At 51.7% G+C, this 19,224-nt stretch overlaps 2 protein-coding genes across 2 annotated transcripts; both read right to left on the reverse strand.

Moving 5' to 3' along the window:
* Positions 1 to 116: 116 nt before the first annotated feature.
* Positions 117 to 1,565, reverse strand: CGCA056_v004729 (uncharacterized protein; the record flags this gene model as incomplete). Its single annotated transcript, XM_037319984.1, has 4 exons — positions 117 to 922; positions 974 to 1,125; positions 1,179 to 1,260; positions 1,313 to 1,565. 4 exons carry the CDS (start codon positions 1,563 to 1,565, stop codon positions 117 to 119), a joined length of 1,293 nt encoding a protein of 430 aa, XP_037181607.1.
* A 13,945-nt stretch (positions 1,566 to 15,510) lies between these two features.
* On the reverse strand, positions 15,511 to 16,479 carry CGCA056_v004730 (uncharacterized protein; the record flags this gene model as incomplete). The annotated part of the gene is made up of 3 exons (XM_037319985.1): positions 15,511 to 15,619; positions 15,672 to 15,897; positions 15,951 to 16,479. 3 exons carry the CDS (start codon positions 16,477 to 16,479, stop codon positions 15,511 to 15,513), a joined length of 864 nt encoding a protein of 287 aa, XP_037180626.1.
* Between the last annotated feature and the right edge of the window lie 2,745 nt (positions 16,480 to 19,224).

Genomic DNA, 19,224 nt, shown 5'->3' on the forward strand with positions numbered 1-19,224 from the left:
ATTCGGTATCGTGCAACTCCAAACTCCCGCTAATAACACCCAGATCCGCCCAGAGGCAAAGGCCCCAAGTCAACTATTTACAGCTTCTCATCATCCTTCGCAAGAACCGCGACCTTTTAGATGTATCCTCGCCTGAGGTCATCTTCTGTCATGCCGTGATACGCAGCCGGGTTGTGCTCCGCATACATAGGGTGCGCCGGGTGCTGAAGCACAGGCGGGCTGGGATGCCTCTGTCGCGCGTCCCATTGATGGTCAACCTCTCTCAACTCATAAGACTCAGATCGTCCCTTTCCCTTGTGAGAATCATCCCAATCTTGCTGAGATTCATCAGTGCCACCCAGAGCAATGCCGATTTCCTGCTGTTGGCTCTGAGGTTGCGCCTCGTGTGCTGGCCACTGCATGTTCGGCGCCTCGGTCCCGCTGACCGGACTGTTGTATTGCGAAGAGTAAGGTGAGAAGTATCTTGGGAAGTTCTTCTCGCCTTGTGGGCTGAGTGGAGACTCGTCCCAGTAGCGATGCGGTCTCGTGGTGCTCGGCGTGTCGTCCCAGCTTCGCAGAGGACGTTGACTGAGCGGGGTGCCGTTGAGTCCGGCGACGTTGAGTGGTGAGAGTGGTGATGGCCAGCCGTTGGCGGGACCCTTTTGCTTCATTTCGAGCTTCTTCAAGAAAGCCTTTCTCCTCCTCTTCCCGTTCCAAACAATGCAGAAACCGGTCAAAGCGAGAATGAGGACAACGCCTCCGATTGCGATGCCGACCTTGCCGCCCAAGGAGATGGGGCCGCTGTTGTAGTTTGGCACGTATGTGTTTGTTGGTGTCGGGTCAGTGGCATTCACTGAAGTCTTTGAGAAGGGAGAACCCTCGACAGAGACGGTCTGCCCAGGGTCAGGCTTCTGCTGACATCCGGCATCCAGGATGGTCATGACTAGAAGCCAATTAGTCAAAGAACCATAGTGTTCTGGGAATCAAGACATACAATTAGTCAAGTAATGGTTGTCGCCCGCGCGGAGACAGGCTGTGCAGCCAGACAGCTGATTGTGATCCCAGTTGTCACAGTAGTCAAACTCGGTGCCGTTAGAGGCAAGGTCATTGTATTTGATGGCATCTTGGAACGGCTCGCAAGCGGTTCTGTTTGACGAGTTACTAGGTAGGACGAACAACGCCATCGCACGCTGACATACCTCGTGAGACATGGGCTGGACCCGACGTTGGGGTTTTCTGGATACCCGAAAATGCAGTATGAGACAGCGTACCGGAGGTTGTCTAATAATGTTAGTCATGGTTGAGCCAGTGCGGACCGAAGTATTCAACATACAAAGAAGCCATTGTACGTCAGTCTGAGATGCGGTTGAGTAATCACTAGTCAACTCGCAGGAAACACACTGCTGGTATACAGAACCGGCAGCGCTGACAGAGTAATCCGACTCTTTGCAGACAACGTCATCCTTCGTGGTCGCATCCAGCACGTTGCCGCAGAGTGTCTGGCAAGGTGAACCCTTGGCCACGTGGAGAGCCGTCGCATGGCGCAACCAGACGCTGAGCGCCGCAGCGCCCGTCGCAAACCTCATCGTGGAGAATTATGAGTGGTAAAAAAGTGCGGGAAGACTTCGAATACTGCTCCCGACCGGCAAAATCGCAATCGGAAATCGCTCGAATTATGTACTGGACGGCCGCGCACGGAATTACCGGTTTGCAGTCGATTCAATCGCAGAGGGGCAAAGTCGCCAGTGTTACATGCCTGCGGGAGTGTGATGGGGAGTCCGGGTCGTTGCGCAAGAGCTTATGGACGGCGGTGCCAAGCGATGAAGGGGAAAGTCGCAAATTGACGCCGTCAGGAGGATATCACGATGTGACGGCTCACGATGTTTACCACCAGGCAATGCGAGACGACGCTTCATATGTGTTTCGGTGTTTGCGAGAGAGAAGATGGGCACGCTGTGATTGTGACGAGAGACGCAGCCATCTGCATCTCCATCACCTCGTTGGTTCTTCCGGAGCGTGTGATTGGGGTCCAGAAGAATTGGGGTGGCACGGCGAACTATGTGCACTTCCCGCCCTCCCATCCGCTGCTCTCCTCACTCCGAGGTGAGGAGGTCGGTCCACACGACCACAAGTCCGGGCCGTTCCAACAGATACACAATACGAATGGAGCCTGGTGAGCAGATGCATCTGCCTGTGAAATTGGTGAGCTGGACGGGCTGGAGAAGCCCGTTGGCCGTTGACCCAGGTCTGCGATCCCACACCGCTGAGGGCTTGGCTGGCAAACATTGGCATTGGGAGGGTGAGATCTGCTCTCGTCGCTGGCTCTCGTAGCGCCCTGAAGTCCCCTGGTGGAAGGTGGCGTGCAGTGTAGTTGGCAGTCCCCAGCCACTTAGCACGCAATGATCCCGGCAGGCCACCGAGCTAGAGCTGCAAGAATCCCTGTCACGATTCACACTTCAGCAACCTCATCCGGTGCGGGCAGCCATCTCCGATTGTTGATTGGACATCTCATGAGCTTGAATTCTCACGGAAGAGGCCCGTTGGACGGCCTAGCGCCCTGAGAGGAGGAGAAGCATGTCGTTCCTGGTTTCCCGCACTGGTCAGCATGCCATCCGAATTTCAATAGCCCCTCCCTCCTTCGCATCTATATCTGGCCTCCGGAGACCTCCTTCGAAGACCATCTAAGGAGATTGATAACGCGACATCGCGAATTATGCATGTTGGACCAACAAACATCATGCCCCGTCGAGCGCTTCTGCTCATTTTGACATGATCATCGTCTCATTACCTTCCAAAAAGGTAGATGCCCCCGTCCTCACACCATTGACGCGCCAATCGAGGCCATCGGCTTCTTCTCGCGCAGTTTGCCGCAAGCTCGGTTCAACGGGCGTCTATTCGGCTGCTGCGGATAACATTCTCATGACGTTCTTCTGTCTTTAGTCATATTTGGGGTCCAGCATCGTGTCTGCCTGCCTGTTCAACGGAAAGCCGTTCCTTGGCAGAGACTGTTGACGTTTTCACACTTTGCCACAGTGATTGCGCGACGAGATGAAAAGAAAACGATGTTGATACTGATGGAGTGAAGTCTAATTGCTAGAAAAAGGGAAACCAATGTGACTATTTTCTGTATTGTCCAAACTCAAGAGATCACTAATGAACCCAATGCAATGTATGGAACACCGCCTATAGTTTACGATATATCACATCGATGGATATGATGAAAGATAGAGAGGGTCTCATTATGTTAGAATAGATACTATGACAGAGGATCCAACGCAAATAGAGAGCGAGTGGGAGGTTTCATAAGTCGTTGATGCATTCAGTCGCTACTTCTAACTTTTCTTCCAGTCGACGTAGGTTACGCAAGAGATGAATGTCGTTACCCTCTCTCTAGATTTTGCCACATCGTATACCATTTTCTTCCTCAACTTTTTACGGGCAAGAGATAAATGAAACTAAAAGGATCAGTCCTGCAGGGTCTTGAATTAATCTTGCTGTCGCCTTCAATTCCCCATTGGCCAATTGCCACGCGGTGAGCTGTCCCCAACCGGTCGGCGATCAAATAACTTGACACCGGGTGATGAATGTCTCGATACCCGACTGTTATCCGGATAATGAAAACTCGGAGTCAGGAACTCCTCAGCTGACGGCGGAACCCCGATTATCTGTCCATAGATATCGCCGAATGGTCGTGTATCTTGCCTGGCTTGGTCGATTTTGGGAGGGGCAGGGGGGCCAGTGAGGTGCTGGTTGGATTGGCGTAGCTTTCTCATGACTTGCTGACAATTCTTGCCAACTAGGAGTGAATTCTTCGGAAGCCTTCAGAGTTTCAAGAGACTCAGGATCAGACTGAGGCTCGGGATCTTCTGGAACTTGAGTCACTGTTGTTGACTCAGGAGGGGTTGTTATATCGTGATTCATGAACTCCTCGACGTCTTTCTCTGCAGCTTTTTCACCCGCAGATTGAAGTTGCTCTGGGAGGAAAGAAAAGTCTGCATGTTCATCCATATGCTTCTCAAGCTCTGTAGCAGTCGCAAAATCCACTTTTCTCTGATCGAGGTGACAGGCAAGGCACCTGTAAAACGCCCGCATGTCTTTTAGGTCGCATGCCATGAGATGTGAAGCCGCGAGCAGGTCCGATATTTCTAGAACAGTTCCGTCGGCTTTCATTCGAAGAGACTTGTAGTCACCAACCTCCAGGTTGCAGTGCTGGCAGATGAATCCCCAACGTGGGTTCTCAGGCTCTTCATCAATAGCTAGTGACAGAGAAGCAGCCTTGGCTTTGCCATTTTGACAGAGTATGGCGCCGTAGCAGAACCGCCGATGATTTGGACCGCTTTTCAGATCAATGTTCGAGCTTGGCGCGATCGCTTTCTTGTTTGCGAGTCTTTCCTTGAACTTCTTCAGCGCTTTTTGGACTTGGCTTCTCAATGCTTCTGCTCTCTCATTCTGTTTCGCTCGGGCTGCTGATCCCTTCCCCGTGATCAGTAGTTTTGGTCGTCCATTCGATTCAGAAGTTGGCTTTTCTCTCAAGGCATTTAGGGACTTAAACATGGCTTGGATGTCTCCTTGAATGCATTTTATGACGTTGCGAAGTTTCTCTACGCAGCAAAATCAGTTCTCCATAGTATTCATCATCCCAGCTGTGGGCTTGAGATCGTTCGACAAAACTGACCGTCTATTTGCGAGGGAAGATTGCGACCGAGATGTGATGATATTTGATTGGCATCTTTGGTGAACTCCAGAGCTGCCTGATATGCTGCAGAGGCTTCATACGTCTTTCGTTCTGAACGTCTGAGACGGAGTTCCTCCACGCCACTAAGAATTCCGAATATTGCTGCTATTGCCGGGAAAACGGCGAGAACCTCCGTTTTGGCGGAGCTCAAGGATAAGTCGTGGGAACTCAGAGAAGTCAGATGGTGAAGTCGTCCACCCGTTTGACCAAAGAGTTGTTGGCTATTAGTTCTAATGTACAGGCTGGAAAGGACAGGTTGGAGACATAGCAATCTCCAAAGCAGCCAAGACAGCGGCCTTGTGCCGAGAGCCTCTTATTAATATCTTTGAACTCAGCTGGCTCGAAGAATTGAATGGATGGTCAGAATCTGACCACCTCTAAGCTACGTTCTGGCAGCCTTGTTTGGGCACATGATGTTACGATCATGACGAAAAGCCTCACACTGAGGGCACACTGGGGGTCAAATGTAAGTGATGACGAATCCTTGCATTTCAGCTCTGCAAGGCAGCCAATTTTTCATCCTAAATGCATGCATGCAGCCTCAATTCTTCTCAATGCGACATAATGAAATTACTGATCAATGTGAAGCCTGGGAAGACGAAGCAGACTCATGATAACATGCGAAAAGAACGCAAGTAAGCAAGACTGTCTAAAAACATCATGCTAGCCGTTTCATTTTTTGGGTCATTCATATGGAGTATACATTGCCCTCTCTTCATATAATAACGACCTTTGAATTTTTGAGGTACGAAGCATACTATCCACACTCTCTTGGGACTGTCTACCTGCTGTTCGTCTACGGCCAGTCCTCATCATGTCTTCATCACTGAAAGACGGTCCCGCACGGGAGCGCCAATCTCTCAGCCATACAGGCTTATTCCATGACCCTGAGAACAACGAAAAACACCGTCAGATTATCGAAGCCATGGACCTGATTCGAGATCTCAACATCAAACGCCTCGATAAAGTCCCACAACTCGTAGTCTGCGATGCACAGCCCTCTGGGAAGAGCTCGGTTCTGGGAGCGATTGCAGGGATCCCTTTTCCTTCCGGCGAGAAAATGTGCACCCGACATGTGACCAAAGTCACCCTCGACTACAGTCCAGAAGCATCTCTGCTGGTGAAAATCTCGCCTGGAAGAGACCGAGATCCACGTGAACGGACGAGACTAAAAAATCTCGGATGGAGATCCGTCAATAACAGTAATCCGCAGGATACTCTCCGCAGATACATGGAAGAAGCTCACCAGGTTATTTTCGAAACCGGCACCGCTGAAACCCTCATCAGCGATGACACCCTGTTGATTAAGATCTCTGGCCCCTCTACCAGAGCCTTACAGCTGGTTGATCTTCCAGGTCTCATCATGTACCCCAGCGAAGACGACGCAACCATCAAACGGATCAGAGAATTGGTTGAGAAGTATGTCAAAATGCCTCAATCAACAATTCTTGCTGTTGTTCCTGCCAACTATGACTTTGCGAACGCCGAGATACTTGGCCTATGTAAGCAATGCGACCCAGCAGGCGAAAGAACCCTGGGAATTATCACCAAGCCCGATACAATAACAGCACCGGACTCTCAGCGTCCTGGAGCTCTTGTTGGAATCATGCAGGGCCGGGATCCCTCCTTCAGCAAATTCAAGTGGCATGTCGTTCGGAATCTTGACACCGAAGCAGTTGAAGCGCGCGCTTCGATGGAGCAGAGAGACCAGGCAGAAGCGCTGCTGTTCGACGAGGACCCCTGGAGCGACCTGTCATCTCACCAATGTGGCATCAGTCAGCTGCGTTTACGGCTTCGCAAAATGTACTTTGAAGCGGTGAGAAAAGAGCTTCCGAAATTCGAATCGGAGATGGAACGGCTCTTGAGGGACGAGAAGTTCGACGGCTTGACCGACGCCCTCTCAGACGACGTACTTCAAAAAGCCTTCCAAGAGGCCACCTCAAGACTCAAGAATGCGGCCCGGGATCATGCCAAGGGCACTTACCGCTATGATATCAATAAACTACCCGATGATAGCCCGGCGAAGCTCAGATCACGAGTTCGAGATCACGATGTTCGTTTTCGTGACAGCATCCTCAAACAGGGGGCTAAGTGGCAGTCTCACGCCGGACTGCTGCCAGCCGATCCCAATTCAGACCTTCTCAACGGAAACAGACCACCCACTCCTCCTCCTGCAAACGACTTCACAGACATAAGTGCAGAGATAATCATGGCCTCTGAAAAGTTCCGAAAGACAGGCGGCATCGAATTGGAGGGTCATTATAGTCCGGAACGCATCCACAACCTGTTCTGGGAGCTTTCAGATGGGTGGTACGCGATTGCCGAAGCACACGTCAAGAACATTTTCTCCTGCTGCAAGGATTACTTCGAGACAATCACCAAAATGACGTTCGCGAGGACGGCGGGCAACAAGCGCCAAGTTGGCTTGAAGCCGGACGGCTTTGAGAACTCTGAGACAGTGGCCAGCCGTTTCGTGAAGAAACATCTCCTTCCCCGCCTTGTCGACGCGCAGACACACGCAAGTGATGAGTTGTTCCGCATTGAGGAAGATAGACAAGACTGGATGAAGAATTCAGACCGGCGCTTCCTCGTGAGACAAAAGCAGCATCGTCAGAACGTAGTGTTCCGAGACTCTGTTCGCGAGAGGAGAGCCCAGCAAAACGGGAAGCCCAATGGAGTTAAGAACGGTGTTCTCGATACAGACTTGGTGTCGAAGCAGCGAGGACTGGCGCTACCAGAAGACTACCGGGATCACAATGCCGAAGACCAGCTGCACGCGATGCAGTCACACTATCAGGTATGCGCGACACCCGCCCCCTGTCAGCCTTCTTATTTCATTTTTACTCGCCCATGCCCCGTGCATGCAGCTTTGCCTCCAACTAACAGCGTTCTCCAAGATCTCCAGGGACATTTTCATCTCCAACGTTCTTATGCAAGTAGAAGAGCGTCATTTCCTCCGAAACCTCGAAAAGTTGATACCACAAGATCTCGACTTGAAGGGAGTCAAGGAGTTGATCAAAGAAGACGATGATCTGGCCGCGAAAAGGGAGCAGCTCCAGGAAGAGAAAGACAAGCTTACAGAGGCATTCAAGGCTCTTCAACGCTGCCACATGACGGGTTGAGATTTGAGCCTTGTCATTCTTTTTTTCTTCTTTCGTTTTGTATTTCGTCAATCACCTTGTTGTAGCCGGTCGAGCAGGCTTAATGTGTCTGCGTACGTGTATACTAGACCCCAATTATTAGTGCAGATACCAATGGAGTTATGGGCACAGAGTATCGTAACTAGGCTCCCTATATCGCACTGCTTTCACAGGTCTAATAGCCACAATTTGTCTGTCTCAAATTTACAAAGATAAGTATCCATTACCCAAGCGATCAAATAGACGCCCGCGGAGTTGTTCATAAATACAGGTGGAAGAGGAATTCCACTGTCGCCAGAATCCTGTAGTCTTGACCCGGGTAACCCATCCCATCCGGTCCATCATGCGTTGATGACGTCTTGTCCGTTTATTCATTGAATGCTTTGTTTTTCACAACGTCCATCCTCGTTCATGCAAACCAGACTCCCCGCTAAACTTGAAAAATTCATTTACAAAATGACGTTGCCAACTTGGATGTGGTTTCCTGCGTCTAAGTCGCGATGGCCCGAGGCCCATCTGGAGTTGGACCAACGATTCTATCCACACAGGTCAGATCAGAGAGAACGGAAGACAGATGTGGGATAAGAAGGCTCCATAGCTACCGTCCCAATTGCGGACAATGGCCATTGCCTTTGGCGTCTTGGGCTCGGAGAAAAAGGGTAGACGGTGTACCTGTTTGTTGAAATGGTCTCAATCGTCTCAGTAAGAAGGAAGACATCGCTGGGCTTGCCTATCTCCGTGGTTGAGAATTTGGGATCGTCTCCAATCCGACTGCTCGAGATAGCATCAATGCTATCAGAAGAGTCTACTGCTCATGGGGGACGACAATGATCGGCCGTGCAAGTCAGGAGACGATTTTCAGTGCCCCAAAGTCGCACCATGAGGTGCCGGAGCAGAAACCGTGGAATGCAGTCCATAAACAGGACAGACACATGTGTGATTTTGAAATTTGTTGATCTCTATGGGTGAGTCACGCCACGCAAAGATCACTTGTCAATATGAGGCTTGCGTTCAGCTCCAGGATACGAAACTGCCTTGAACTGGTGTCGCTTAAGTCTTTCTCCTAGCTAACATATCTCTTTATTAGCATAAGTACGACTAACAGTATTTAACAAACAGCACCAAGCAAAGCACACAAAAGCAAATCGGGAACATCTCTGTAGGACTCCAACCGTCTTTCCCCACCGATACCTGGTATTTTTCCCATCCGACCATCTGTTTATTAGACGCCTTGTGGTATTCATCCCCTCATGCGACAGTCATCTCATGCAACACGTGAATGCAAACCAGACTCCAACATTCAGTGACAAACCAAAATTGAACGAAGCAGTGATCCATATGAAATGAAAGACAAGAAACCATTTGCTCCTGTAAAGAACGCAACACTCTATGCAACAATGGCCTTGGACCCGTCTGAGTGGGGTCCAACTGGTCTGTCGATACAGGTGAGATTGGAAAAGTTGTTTGCTAGATCAAGCAATGGCGGCCCTCCTGTGAGAGAGTCTTCATCGTCGCGGATGAGAAGCATTGCCTTCGGAGTGCTTGGCTCAAACCTGGGCGTGGATGGCGAGCGGGTCGACGACGGTATTGTTGCGACGGTCTCAGCGAGCGAGTTGAGTGAGAAAGGCGGTCTATCTCCGGTCTTGTCTCCTACAACTCCATCTTTTGTCTTACTACCAGCCGCGACAGCCGGAGTTGAGTTGGACCTGCTAGTGGGCAACTCTGGAGACCCTCTAGGTCTTGAGGGTGATGAACTAGTAGAAACTTTTCCGTAAAGACCCGAGAGAGACACTATGGCCTCAATTCTATCATTCTTTTCAACACGTTCTGAGAACAGCGAGACCTTTGCACCTGTAGACTTCGAGGAATTTTGTCCTGCCTTCATGAAAGCATCCCAGGCAATCCCATGGTCTTCCACAGGCTGTGAAGGATCATGAGGCACCATTCTAGGAGGCGAGAAAGGCGGCCCAGGTTTACGGCCGCGGCTGGCAGCTCGGGACGGAGTACGGGACCGAGAACGTTCACCTGTACTCGGGGTTCTGGACCTTGGAGCTATGCCGCGCCCATTAGAAGCGGCTGATCCGGATCTTGCGTGGAAGTCCGTACTGGACAGAGACTTCGTTCGCTTGTGCTGCTGCTGGCGACTTTCCTCTTGAGGTTTGACAGTGGACTTTTGGGTAACGTCAGAGTCGAGAATACTTCTGCTGGCAGCGATGATGATTGAGGAGTGTTGCTCGCTAGACCGGCCTCTACTGCAACTGCGTGGCTTAGATGATGAAGAAACATTAGGCGGAGTTTCTACGACCTCTCTGTGGAGATCCTGCATCCGATCGACCGACTCTGCTCTTCTCGAGATGGTCTCCAATGACTTGGAAATTTCGGTTGCATGTTCCCTGTGGGAAAAGGAGTTGGATCGCTGGTGGCTCCTCGACCGACTAGCATTCCGCGACTTTGGCGAGGACGGGCGGACAGGTATGCCATCCTGGGAAGATGGGTCTGTCGAAGCCTCCGCATTGCTTGTTTTGTTCACGAAACGATTCTGGCCCGTATTTCGAGAAGATCTTGGCTGAGAAGAGGCACGTCTTTGATCGATAGTAGCGGCTTGAGATACTGGGTCTGGCAAAGTGTGCTTGCCTGTCATGGTACTTGTTGCATCCATGAGCCGAGCTTGACTAGTGCTTCGAGACTCTCGGTGACGAGAAGAAGTTCGCTTCATATTGGCGATCCCCGAATCATCCAAGGGACGGGCTCTGCTTGAGGTGCGAGACGTTTTGCCTTTTGACGACGTTCGGTTTCGGTTTCCAGAGTCGAACTCCTGAGACGACGGTGCTCGCGATATCCTCTCATCGGCGCCAACAGCTTCTGTGGTGCGACTTCTACTAATATTTCGAGATTTCCCGCCATGAGAAAGGGCTCGCGCGTGACTGTTTGTGTGTGCCTGGTCGTCTGACTTCTTGGCAGTACCAGCCGTTGCCGCCGTTCGAATGGAGCTAGAGCTATGCGAGCGAGACGGTATTTCCTTGTGTGAGAACAGCGCGAAGTTGTCAAAGTTTGGGGTTCTGCCTTGATCTGACTCTGCAGCAGCAGTGCGCATGTCTGGCTTTGCAACGGCTGTACGTACTTCAGGCGACATTGGCGACTTCAACAGAGTCTCCGAAGGACGCCAGAAGTACCGCGGTTCTGAAGGCGATGCATCCTCGAAAGGCGTGATGGGAGTAAATGGCGCCTGGGTCAATGACGGAAAGTCGTCGAAGACTCTCCTGTTGGAAAACCGTGTCGGATAGCCACTCAGGGGGAGACCACTCTGAGGGTAGGGCGTGCTGTCCTCAGGTGGTCGTGGGTTCGATGTGACAGTGCTGTTAGTGCGTCCAGACTGGTATGACTGGTAGGACTCGCTTGAACGAACAGATTCGACGGATCTGACAGAGTGAACCGAATGGAACGATCTACTTGACAAGGGTACAGGACTGCCAAATTGCCACGGCGCCAGGGGAGGTGATTGCGGAATGATCAGCTTGGGCACATTCGACCTGACCGATTGGTTGGAGCGAATGGACTGGATAGACTGGACCGACTGAATCGAGCGCACTGACTGTGCGCTTTGAGGAACAGGGCTGTTGGCCTCCCAACTCTCGCTGAGAGATGACTGAGGGAAAGCCAACTTTGGCCGCGCTGACAAAGGAGTCGGGCTTGGAGCAGTAGGCGTTGGGAGATTGACACTCTCAGATCCAGGCGAGTCTGCTGTTGCTCTGCCAGACAAAACAGGTGGCGGGACGTATGAAATAGGGATCTGGATCTTTGGTGGCAATTTGGACTGCTTCGCATTCTGTCGCCCCTGTGGTGATTTCCGAGGTGTGTCCGAGGTGGTTGAGGAACCGTCAGGAGGGGATCGGGGCTGGCTTGGGGCATGCGAGGAGGAGCCTCTCTGAGAAGCACTACCCTGAGATGACGAAGAGCTGGGGGCTGGTCCTCCAGGCGAAGCCGGAGAAGATGGCGTCTTTTGCAACTCTGAACGGACACCCAATGGTTTCTCAGGTTCTGGGCGGTAGACCAACTTGGCATATGGGGGGTTCTTGGTGTCGACGACAAGCAGTTCCTTCTCGCCTCTGCCCAGAACACCGTAGATCTTGACCTCGCCGTCTTGGACGCCTACAACAGCGCTTGTTCCGGCGTAGACAGCGTCATCTTCCATGCCGGTCCGATTACAGAACACGACGATGATTTCAGTGTCTTTCTCTGCTCGGATCAGAGGTTCCAAACGAGTCACCCAGTAGGTGAGAGTGTCCATGTCCGGTTCATTGGGCATCCGACTGAACGTACGGCTGTCTTCACGGGTCATCCATGCCATGGAGACAATGACAAAGTTTGACTCATGATGGAGGATGTGAAAGCCGAACTCGAACGCGTGCCATGGGGCCCGAAATTTGTATGGGCTAAAGCATTTAGTAACATATCGGTTTGCAGATCCAAAGAAACTCACTTTAAGTCCATGCCTGCATTAAAGGGTTAGCAAAATTCATGTATAGACATTGAGAAGAACTTACAAATGCCGATGGATGTATGCCCTAGGCCAGGAATAAATCCTTCGAAGAATCCGTCACCTTCAAGGGCCCAACTTTCGTCCGTGTAGTAAAGGAAGCTTTTCCGGTAGTTGGCTATCGTCTCCCCCTCTTCGTTGACAACGATGGCTGAATTATAATACTCAGGCCCGGTCGGCCAACTGCCAGACACATCCGCCTTCTCGGGGTAGCCAGCGACCACATTGCAATTGTACTTCAGCGCGGTTGTCCGAGCCCAAAGCGACGTGATGCCAGAGCCCGACGGTTCGAGAAAGGGAGAAATATGTTGCAGCGATTTGAAGTTGTAGCCTAAGGTATCTCGTATCAGTTTTTGTTCGGATATAGTCGTGTAAGTGGGCAAATGAGCCGCGACAGTTGATACTGTGCGCGGTTGTTGGAACCAACAACCGCCGAAGCGCTGATCTAGCCAAACGCATAACATGATGCACCGGCCTCAAATTTTGAGAATCAACATACCAGAAAAAGCCAGCTCGGGCAGGACGAGAAGATCCAAATCCTCGGGGTTTGCCTTGCTCAGTACCGAGTCGGCTCGGTTGAGGTTATTGTCAACATCGCCGACCTGGGGGGCAAACTGAAGACAAGCTATCCTCATCTTGGCGGGCAAACGAAGACGACCACGACGAAACCGCGACACAGGCCGAGTCTCCCAACTCCAAAACCGGTCGACCGATCGCACGCTCCGCCGCAGACGTAAGAGTGAACAAGGCCGAAGATGACGGAGACATTCAAAAGAGGAAAATGCACAAAGTTTTGAAGTAGATAGTAAAAGGGTACGGAAACGAAGAGGCAGGGGCTACTTCTTTGGGCAAAACTTGTGGGTTAAACGGCGATATTTGGGGGCTGTCTCTTGGCGGGGGCCGGTGAGGTAGAACATGCGGCTTGACCATGCGAGTGCAACGGCGGAGGCCATCAGAGACTACGAGCGCTGTGCAGGCAAGTGCCTCTCTGATAGTGATGTCCAGTCAAGGGCAGTCGCACGGGATACCTGCCACACGGCCTGACCATCTACAAGCCTGTGGGAGATGTCGGTTCATGATCGCGGCGAACAGCCAACGAGACGTCGACGTTTGCCGCTCTCTCCATACAGGGGACCTTGCTAGTGCCGCTGCGCCATTCGTCACTTCGCAACGCTGTAGAGCACAGGCCAGTCGCTAGACCAATTCTCTTCTGGCTGCTCATGCGATGCTCGTTCGGAGAGCACCCGCGTGAGCTCAAAGATGCCCCCTGAATCCCTGCGGAAGTGAGCCCTAAGAGGCCCGACGAAGCACGCAAGAGGTACCTGCTCTGGAGTTTCCAATACCGCGGTAGCCACCATGAGAGGCATCTTCCGACAGGTATCTCCACCGTTCCTGTTGTCTTCCCGGCCGCTGCGCATTCTCAACTTCAATCCACCACCAACCAACGGGATATGCACCATGGCATCCTTGCAGTCACACCAATTGCTTGTCTGTTCTCAGCCCATCGTTTGGCAGGATCGCACAGTTAGACTCCCCTCCTCCTGCGTCATCTTCCGGGCTTCTTTTCGCAAAAGAGAAGAAAACCCCTGACAACGCTCACTTTGTGGCTTCTCCCGTGTTCTATGCCGGCGTCTGTGATACCTTCTCCCCGGCATTTGGTTAACACTGTTCCAGGACTCTGGTTGAGGATGTCACTATCCCAGGTATATGGTCGCTACTGTCTATCTCCCGTTTGTTCCATGGAAATGCATCTCCCTTATCTCTACAGCTTAGCCTAACCTCTGGTGCGTATTGTAGGTGAGTGCCAGCCCCGTTACAGCGCATGGAAATAATTGACTAGCAATTTCGTATAGCCGGGCGGTGGCTTGCGAGCACTTACGATGATCAGCGTCCAAGCCTGTCATGTCTTCTTAGGCGTCATGCAGCTGCACTGTGATAGCAGGGCCTGGCGAATTGCGCCAGTTCAGCCCTTTCTCCCGTTCAACCGTCACTTCCGGGGGACCAATGCTGGACCGGGGTGGCTGTCGAGCAACCACATTGGCCGAAATCACCTTCGAAGGATTCTCCAGGGCACTCAGATTTCCTACGTGACATTCACAAATCAATTTGCAGACAGTTTTACGGGGATTCGGTACTCAGGCACGTTCTCAACGTGGTCGTGCTGGCATCCAAGTCGTCTCCCCGCATCCCAACGGGCGCTCGGATGGGCAGACAAGCATTGTTGATGAAGAGATCCTCACCGACATAATCAAGCCAAGGGGATATTTGTTACATCTTGTCGCTGAAGGAGTTGAGCTAGGCTACTGTATTTTCACCCCATCGATCTAGGGTTGCTTGGGAAGTTTCGGGCATATTGGAAGGTGACAACTAGTATCCCAAAAACTACAGTATGAGCCCGTTTGTATTCATCGTTTTTGTCAATTCTCTCTTATTTCCACCAACACTAGTACGAATCTAGTTGCTCTATCTGTTGCAGATTGCCTCTTCCCAACCTGTTGGTACGGACAGGGCGTTCCAACGACGAACCTGTGGGTTTTGGATGAACCAACACTAGACTGGTTCTTGGCGAGGAAAGCAGCATTGTTTCCCAGGTTCTCGGTACCAACGCCCCTCTGATCATGTAGCCAAGTGGCACAGCCTGCAGCCCTTTACCAGATATGTCCTCAAAGTTTTCGGGGAACTCGGCTTGTTGGTACCAGGAACGCAATTTTCCACATCCCAGTAAGCTTATGCAGGGCAAGTTCGTCACCTTCTTCCGCTGTGGTCTCGTTGCAGTTCTATTTTGAGGGGAATTCCATTTGTGGACAAGTTCCGTGATCGGATTCATGACCTAGATAGTGGCTGTCCCCATGTGGAAAAACCATTAGACAGGTTCATCTGGCTTCACTATAGAAATGCAACATGAGGAAGTTAAGCAAGATTTGGTTGAATTCTCGACGAATGTGATAATAATACATGACCACCCATACAAATGAACATCTCTAAGTAAAAGTACACACAAGGCATTTGAGGTGACAGAATGCAACACTACAGCGACCACTAACACATCTTCAATCCAATTTTGCGGAAACCTCAGCCAAGAAAGACACAGAGCACCATAAGATTAGATCTAGCATGTCTTAAGCAAACTTTGGCAAGTCCTTCGTGGGGCTAGGTCCATTGTTTCCCAGCAAGACTCCCTTGCTTACATTGTTGAATCCGAAGAAGGCATGCTTGTGCTGGTCTTGGCTGTAATCTGGTTAGCTCATGTCACATTGTCCACGGCAAGAGTAATGCTTACTTGACCAGTGTCATCACGGCCTCGTCAGTGGTCTCGTCCTGGCCCCAAGACACGATCCAGCCCTTGGCACCCTCCAAACAGGCCCGGTTGTAGAAGCTCTTCGTGGAGGTACCGTCTTGCTGGACGACCGGAATCTGGAGGAGACAGTACTGGCTTGTTTCATCTCCACCCTCGATCGAGAAAGAGAGAACCACAGTTTCCTGAGGGGTTCCAGATTTCACCAGGTCTTTTCATACCATTAGCATGGTAAAATGAGTAAATGAGAAAACATTGACTTACATCTCACGACGTTGATGAGCTGCCACTCCGAAGCGGCAGCAAGGTTGTGGCTGTCTCTTTTTGCTACCTCACCTTCGGCTGGAACGGCAATGGGGTGGAAATACACCTTGGAATGCTGCGGTCCAGCCTCGACGCCATTCATGAGAATATCGTCTTTGTAAGAGAACCACGAGATGAGGCTCTTCTCGACATTGACCACAGACAACGTGACAAATCCGAGATCGTTCCAGCCGCCGTTGATGCTGTACTCTGCCACCTCAGGGCACTTGATGAGTGAGAAGCCGGTCTGGTACGCAGGGCGGCCATCGGCCTTGATCCTGAATTGGCAGTACTTGGGCTCCTTGGAAGCAAACTCGGTGATTGAGAAGCTGTAATCGCAGCTGCTCTGGTCCTCGGCGCACGCGCGTCGGAAGTGCAGCATGCTCCAGTCTTCGGCGTTCATGTCCCGAGCCGGCTCCGCGGGTGCGGTGGGAAGTGCAATGGCCTGAGTGGCCAGTGCCGCAACAAGAAACAGGGCGTTGAAGATCATGGTGTTGGATGTGTTACTGACAGATGGTGCGATGTAAGATGAGCCTGTTGTAGAGTTGGTTTCCTCGACTGTCGCTGGCCTTTAAGTAAATCCCATCTATGCGTGTTTCCTCCCGAAGAACGTGGACACAGGTAAATTCGACCGTAAACGTCTCCATATACCAAGAGACAACATTGAAGCGTTTTCCATCCGTGAGACCCTGGCTGTGGAAGCTGGTGAGCACTGATGTACAACCCAAACGGGACCCCCTTTTGAGGCGCAACGGTCGAGGAGGAGCGTGCAGTCGCACATCCGTGAGATGGACCGAAACAGCTCCGTGGGCTGTATGCTAGGACTAGAAGAATCGAGACCCGTTTGGAATTATGAGAGGGACCGATCTCGTGTCCCGGGTAGAGCAGTGGTGGACCACAAACTTAAGTCCCGTGTCTATGGGAAACCGTAAGAGGGACACCTGAATCACGAGAGCGTGCCGTTCTGAGGTTTGGGCGCTCGCCACAGGTAACGTTTTTAAATTTGCAGATTACACGATCCTCGCCAGAGGCCTCGCTCGTGGTATGGTGATGATTGCTTAGCATAGCTTGGTCTCTCGAGGGATCAGGGAACCAAACACCGGTTCAATCGTACGAGAGAGAAGATTGCTGACATAGTGTTTGGGCAAAGTATAGACATTGGAAATAGATACCTTCAAAGACAAGCATGTCATGACAGAAGAGAAAACAAGGAATTGAACTATTAACCCATACGCCTGGAGATCTGAGAAGGGAGGCAACACATTCGAGGTTAAAATTGACGCCTGGCTGCCGGACTGGACAATGCATTGAAAGCGTTCTGATCGCCATGTCTCCCAATCAGCTGAGACATAAGAGAAACAAAGGGTCGGCTGAGTTGATTACTGCAGCTGTCCTCTGGCATACTCATTCAAGCCAGTAATCCTTCCGGTCATATGTCGTACAAGCAAATAGCGGTCAGCCCAGCCTGCTGTCAAGCACAGACTGGATGGGATGCAGAGGGCGTTCGGAGCCAGTGCTCTTCTCCGTGGGAATGGGAGAGGGTCGAAGACGGGGAGCGACATCAGCCAAGCTGTGAGTAGTATCGGTTGGAACAAGGTCAAGATGGCGGAATAATGAGCATTTGGAGGACGCAAATGAAATTCGGTTTGCAGTCTTCAACTTACTTGAAGTTCACATCTCTTGTCTCACAAACAACACGAAAGGATGAGAGAGTGGCATCTTCTTATAAACAGCACGCGAAGCTGACCCGAATTCCTGGGTCTCGAACGCAAATCTAATTCAGGAAGCAATGCAAGTAGAAGACGCAGAATGCCAGAACAACGCCTGCTCTCATCACGCTCTCACTGACTTCGAACCCTCTCCTTTCAATCTAGTGGTCCGGATCGTCCAGGTGGTGTTCGCGCTGACGGGAAGTTACCCCTCTCATCCTCTCGTTGAAGGGTTGGAGCGCTGAGGTGGTTCGCTAATGCAGCCACCATCACACTCGCTCCTATTCAGAGAAATTCGCCTGCAGGTGACGAGTTTGCCTGGCACCACAACGAGGGCACCACTTACGCCGCTACGTAAAATGCCGCCAGGTGGGTGTGGCTCGCCCTGACCCATCAGAGTCGTTTTCGGCCACAGTTGCATCCAAAACTATCGCGGCAGCGGCAGAGCTGTCGTGTGCCGGCTTCATTCGCAGTTGGCTGATAGACGCGTTGGGCCGTGGTGGTTGAGATTTCAGGTGGTGTTCAACCGTGATCGAACTGGCTTTGTCCTGACGACTTTGAAACCTTTCTGTCCATGTCAGAAGAGACGACTGCGTCATTGAACCGGATTATAATGTGGCATTTGAGAGAAGCCAGACACGGAGGAAGCCCGGTAGATGATCCCCCGCTTGACAAGGTCGGCCATCTTCCTGGCCAGGCGACCTGCTCCGTCGACACAAGGCAGAACGCCGAGAGGACGAAAGAGACTCGGCGCTCCGGTCCAAGATCTGGTCGCGTGGCAATCTCGGCCACGAGTGAGGGTAGAAAACAAAGTGGTCTGATTTCCCCGCCCCCGTCAGTCTTTTGCTCAGTCAAGCTTGCCAGTAGGCGGGTCTATCGGACGGGAAGACGGCCGCTAAATGGCTGATTTCCACTTCGCGCGTTGAGCAGGGGTCCTGGAAAGGGTCGCATTCATGGCCGGCGCCTGCAAGACCACTCAAGCTTCTCTTCCCCGTTTCAACTTCCCGTGTGTCTCTCGATTCTGGCCACTTACGTCTGTTCGTTTCCTCACATCCCGGCCTGACGTGCATTTGTTTGGCGCTGAGGAGACTCGTTTCCCCCGTCGCCATTCGCCAAGTTCCAGCCTGGGCGCGATTACACCAGCCAAGGGTTCGCAGCTACGCGCGATCTTATTGGACTCGCATATACCCGCTCACTTCTCGGCTGCTATTCTCAGCTCTACGGAAAATCCTCCCCGCCTGGCGATCTGGAGAAAGCAAACGCACCTCATATGAGCTTTGCCGTCTTGGGACTTTCATCCTACGGCCATCCGCTGGCTGGATTGCTAGACCACCACACACCAGCAAAAATAGATCAATGTCTAGTTGCAATGCAGAGCCGCCTGCATGGAGATCGCCCGTGCCGCAGTGCTACGTCTGAAATTCCGGGAATATATCTGCGATCAGTCCCGCAGAGGACCATGGAATCTCCTCGAGATGGGCGTTGGATTTCTTTCCCGATAGCCATCAACCCTCTTGGAAGGAAGA

This window comes from Colletotrichum aenigma, assembly GCF_013390185.1.
Source record: "Colletotrichum aenigma strain Cg56 chromosome Unknown KSG_Cg56_contig03, whole genome shotgun sequence".
Classification (NCBI taxonomy): Eukaryota; Fungi; Ascomycota; class Sordariomycetes; order Glomerellales; family Glomerellaceae; genus Colletotrichum; species Colletotrichum aenigma.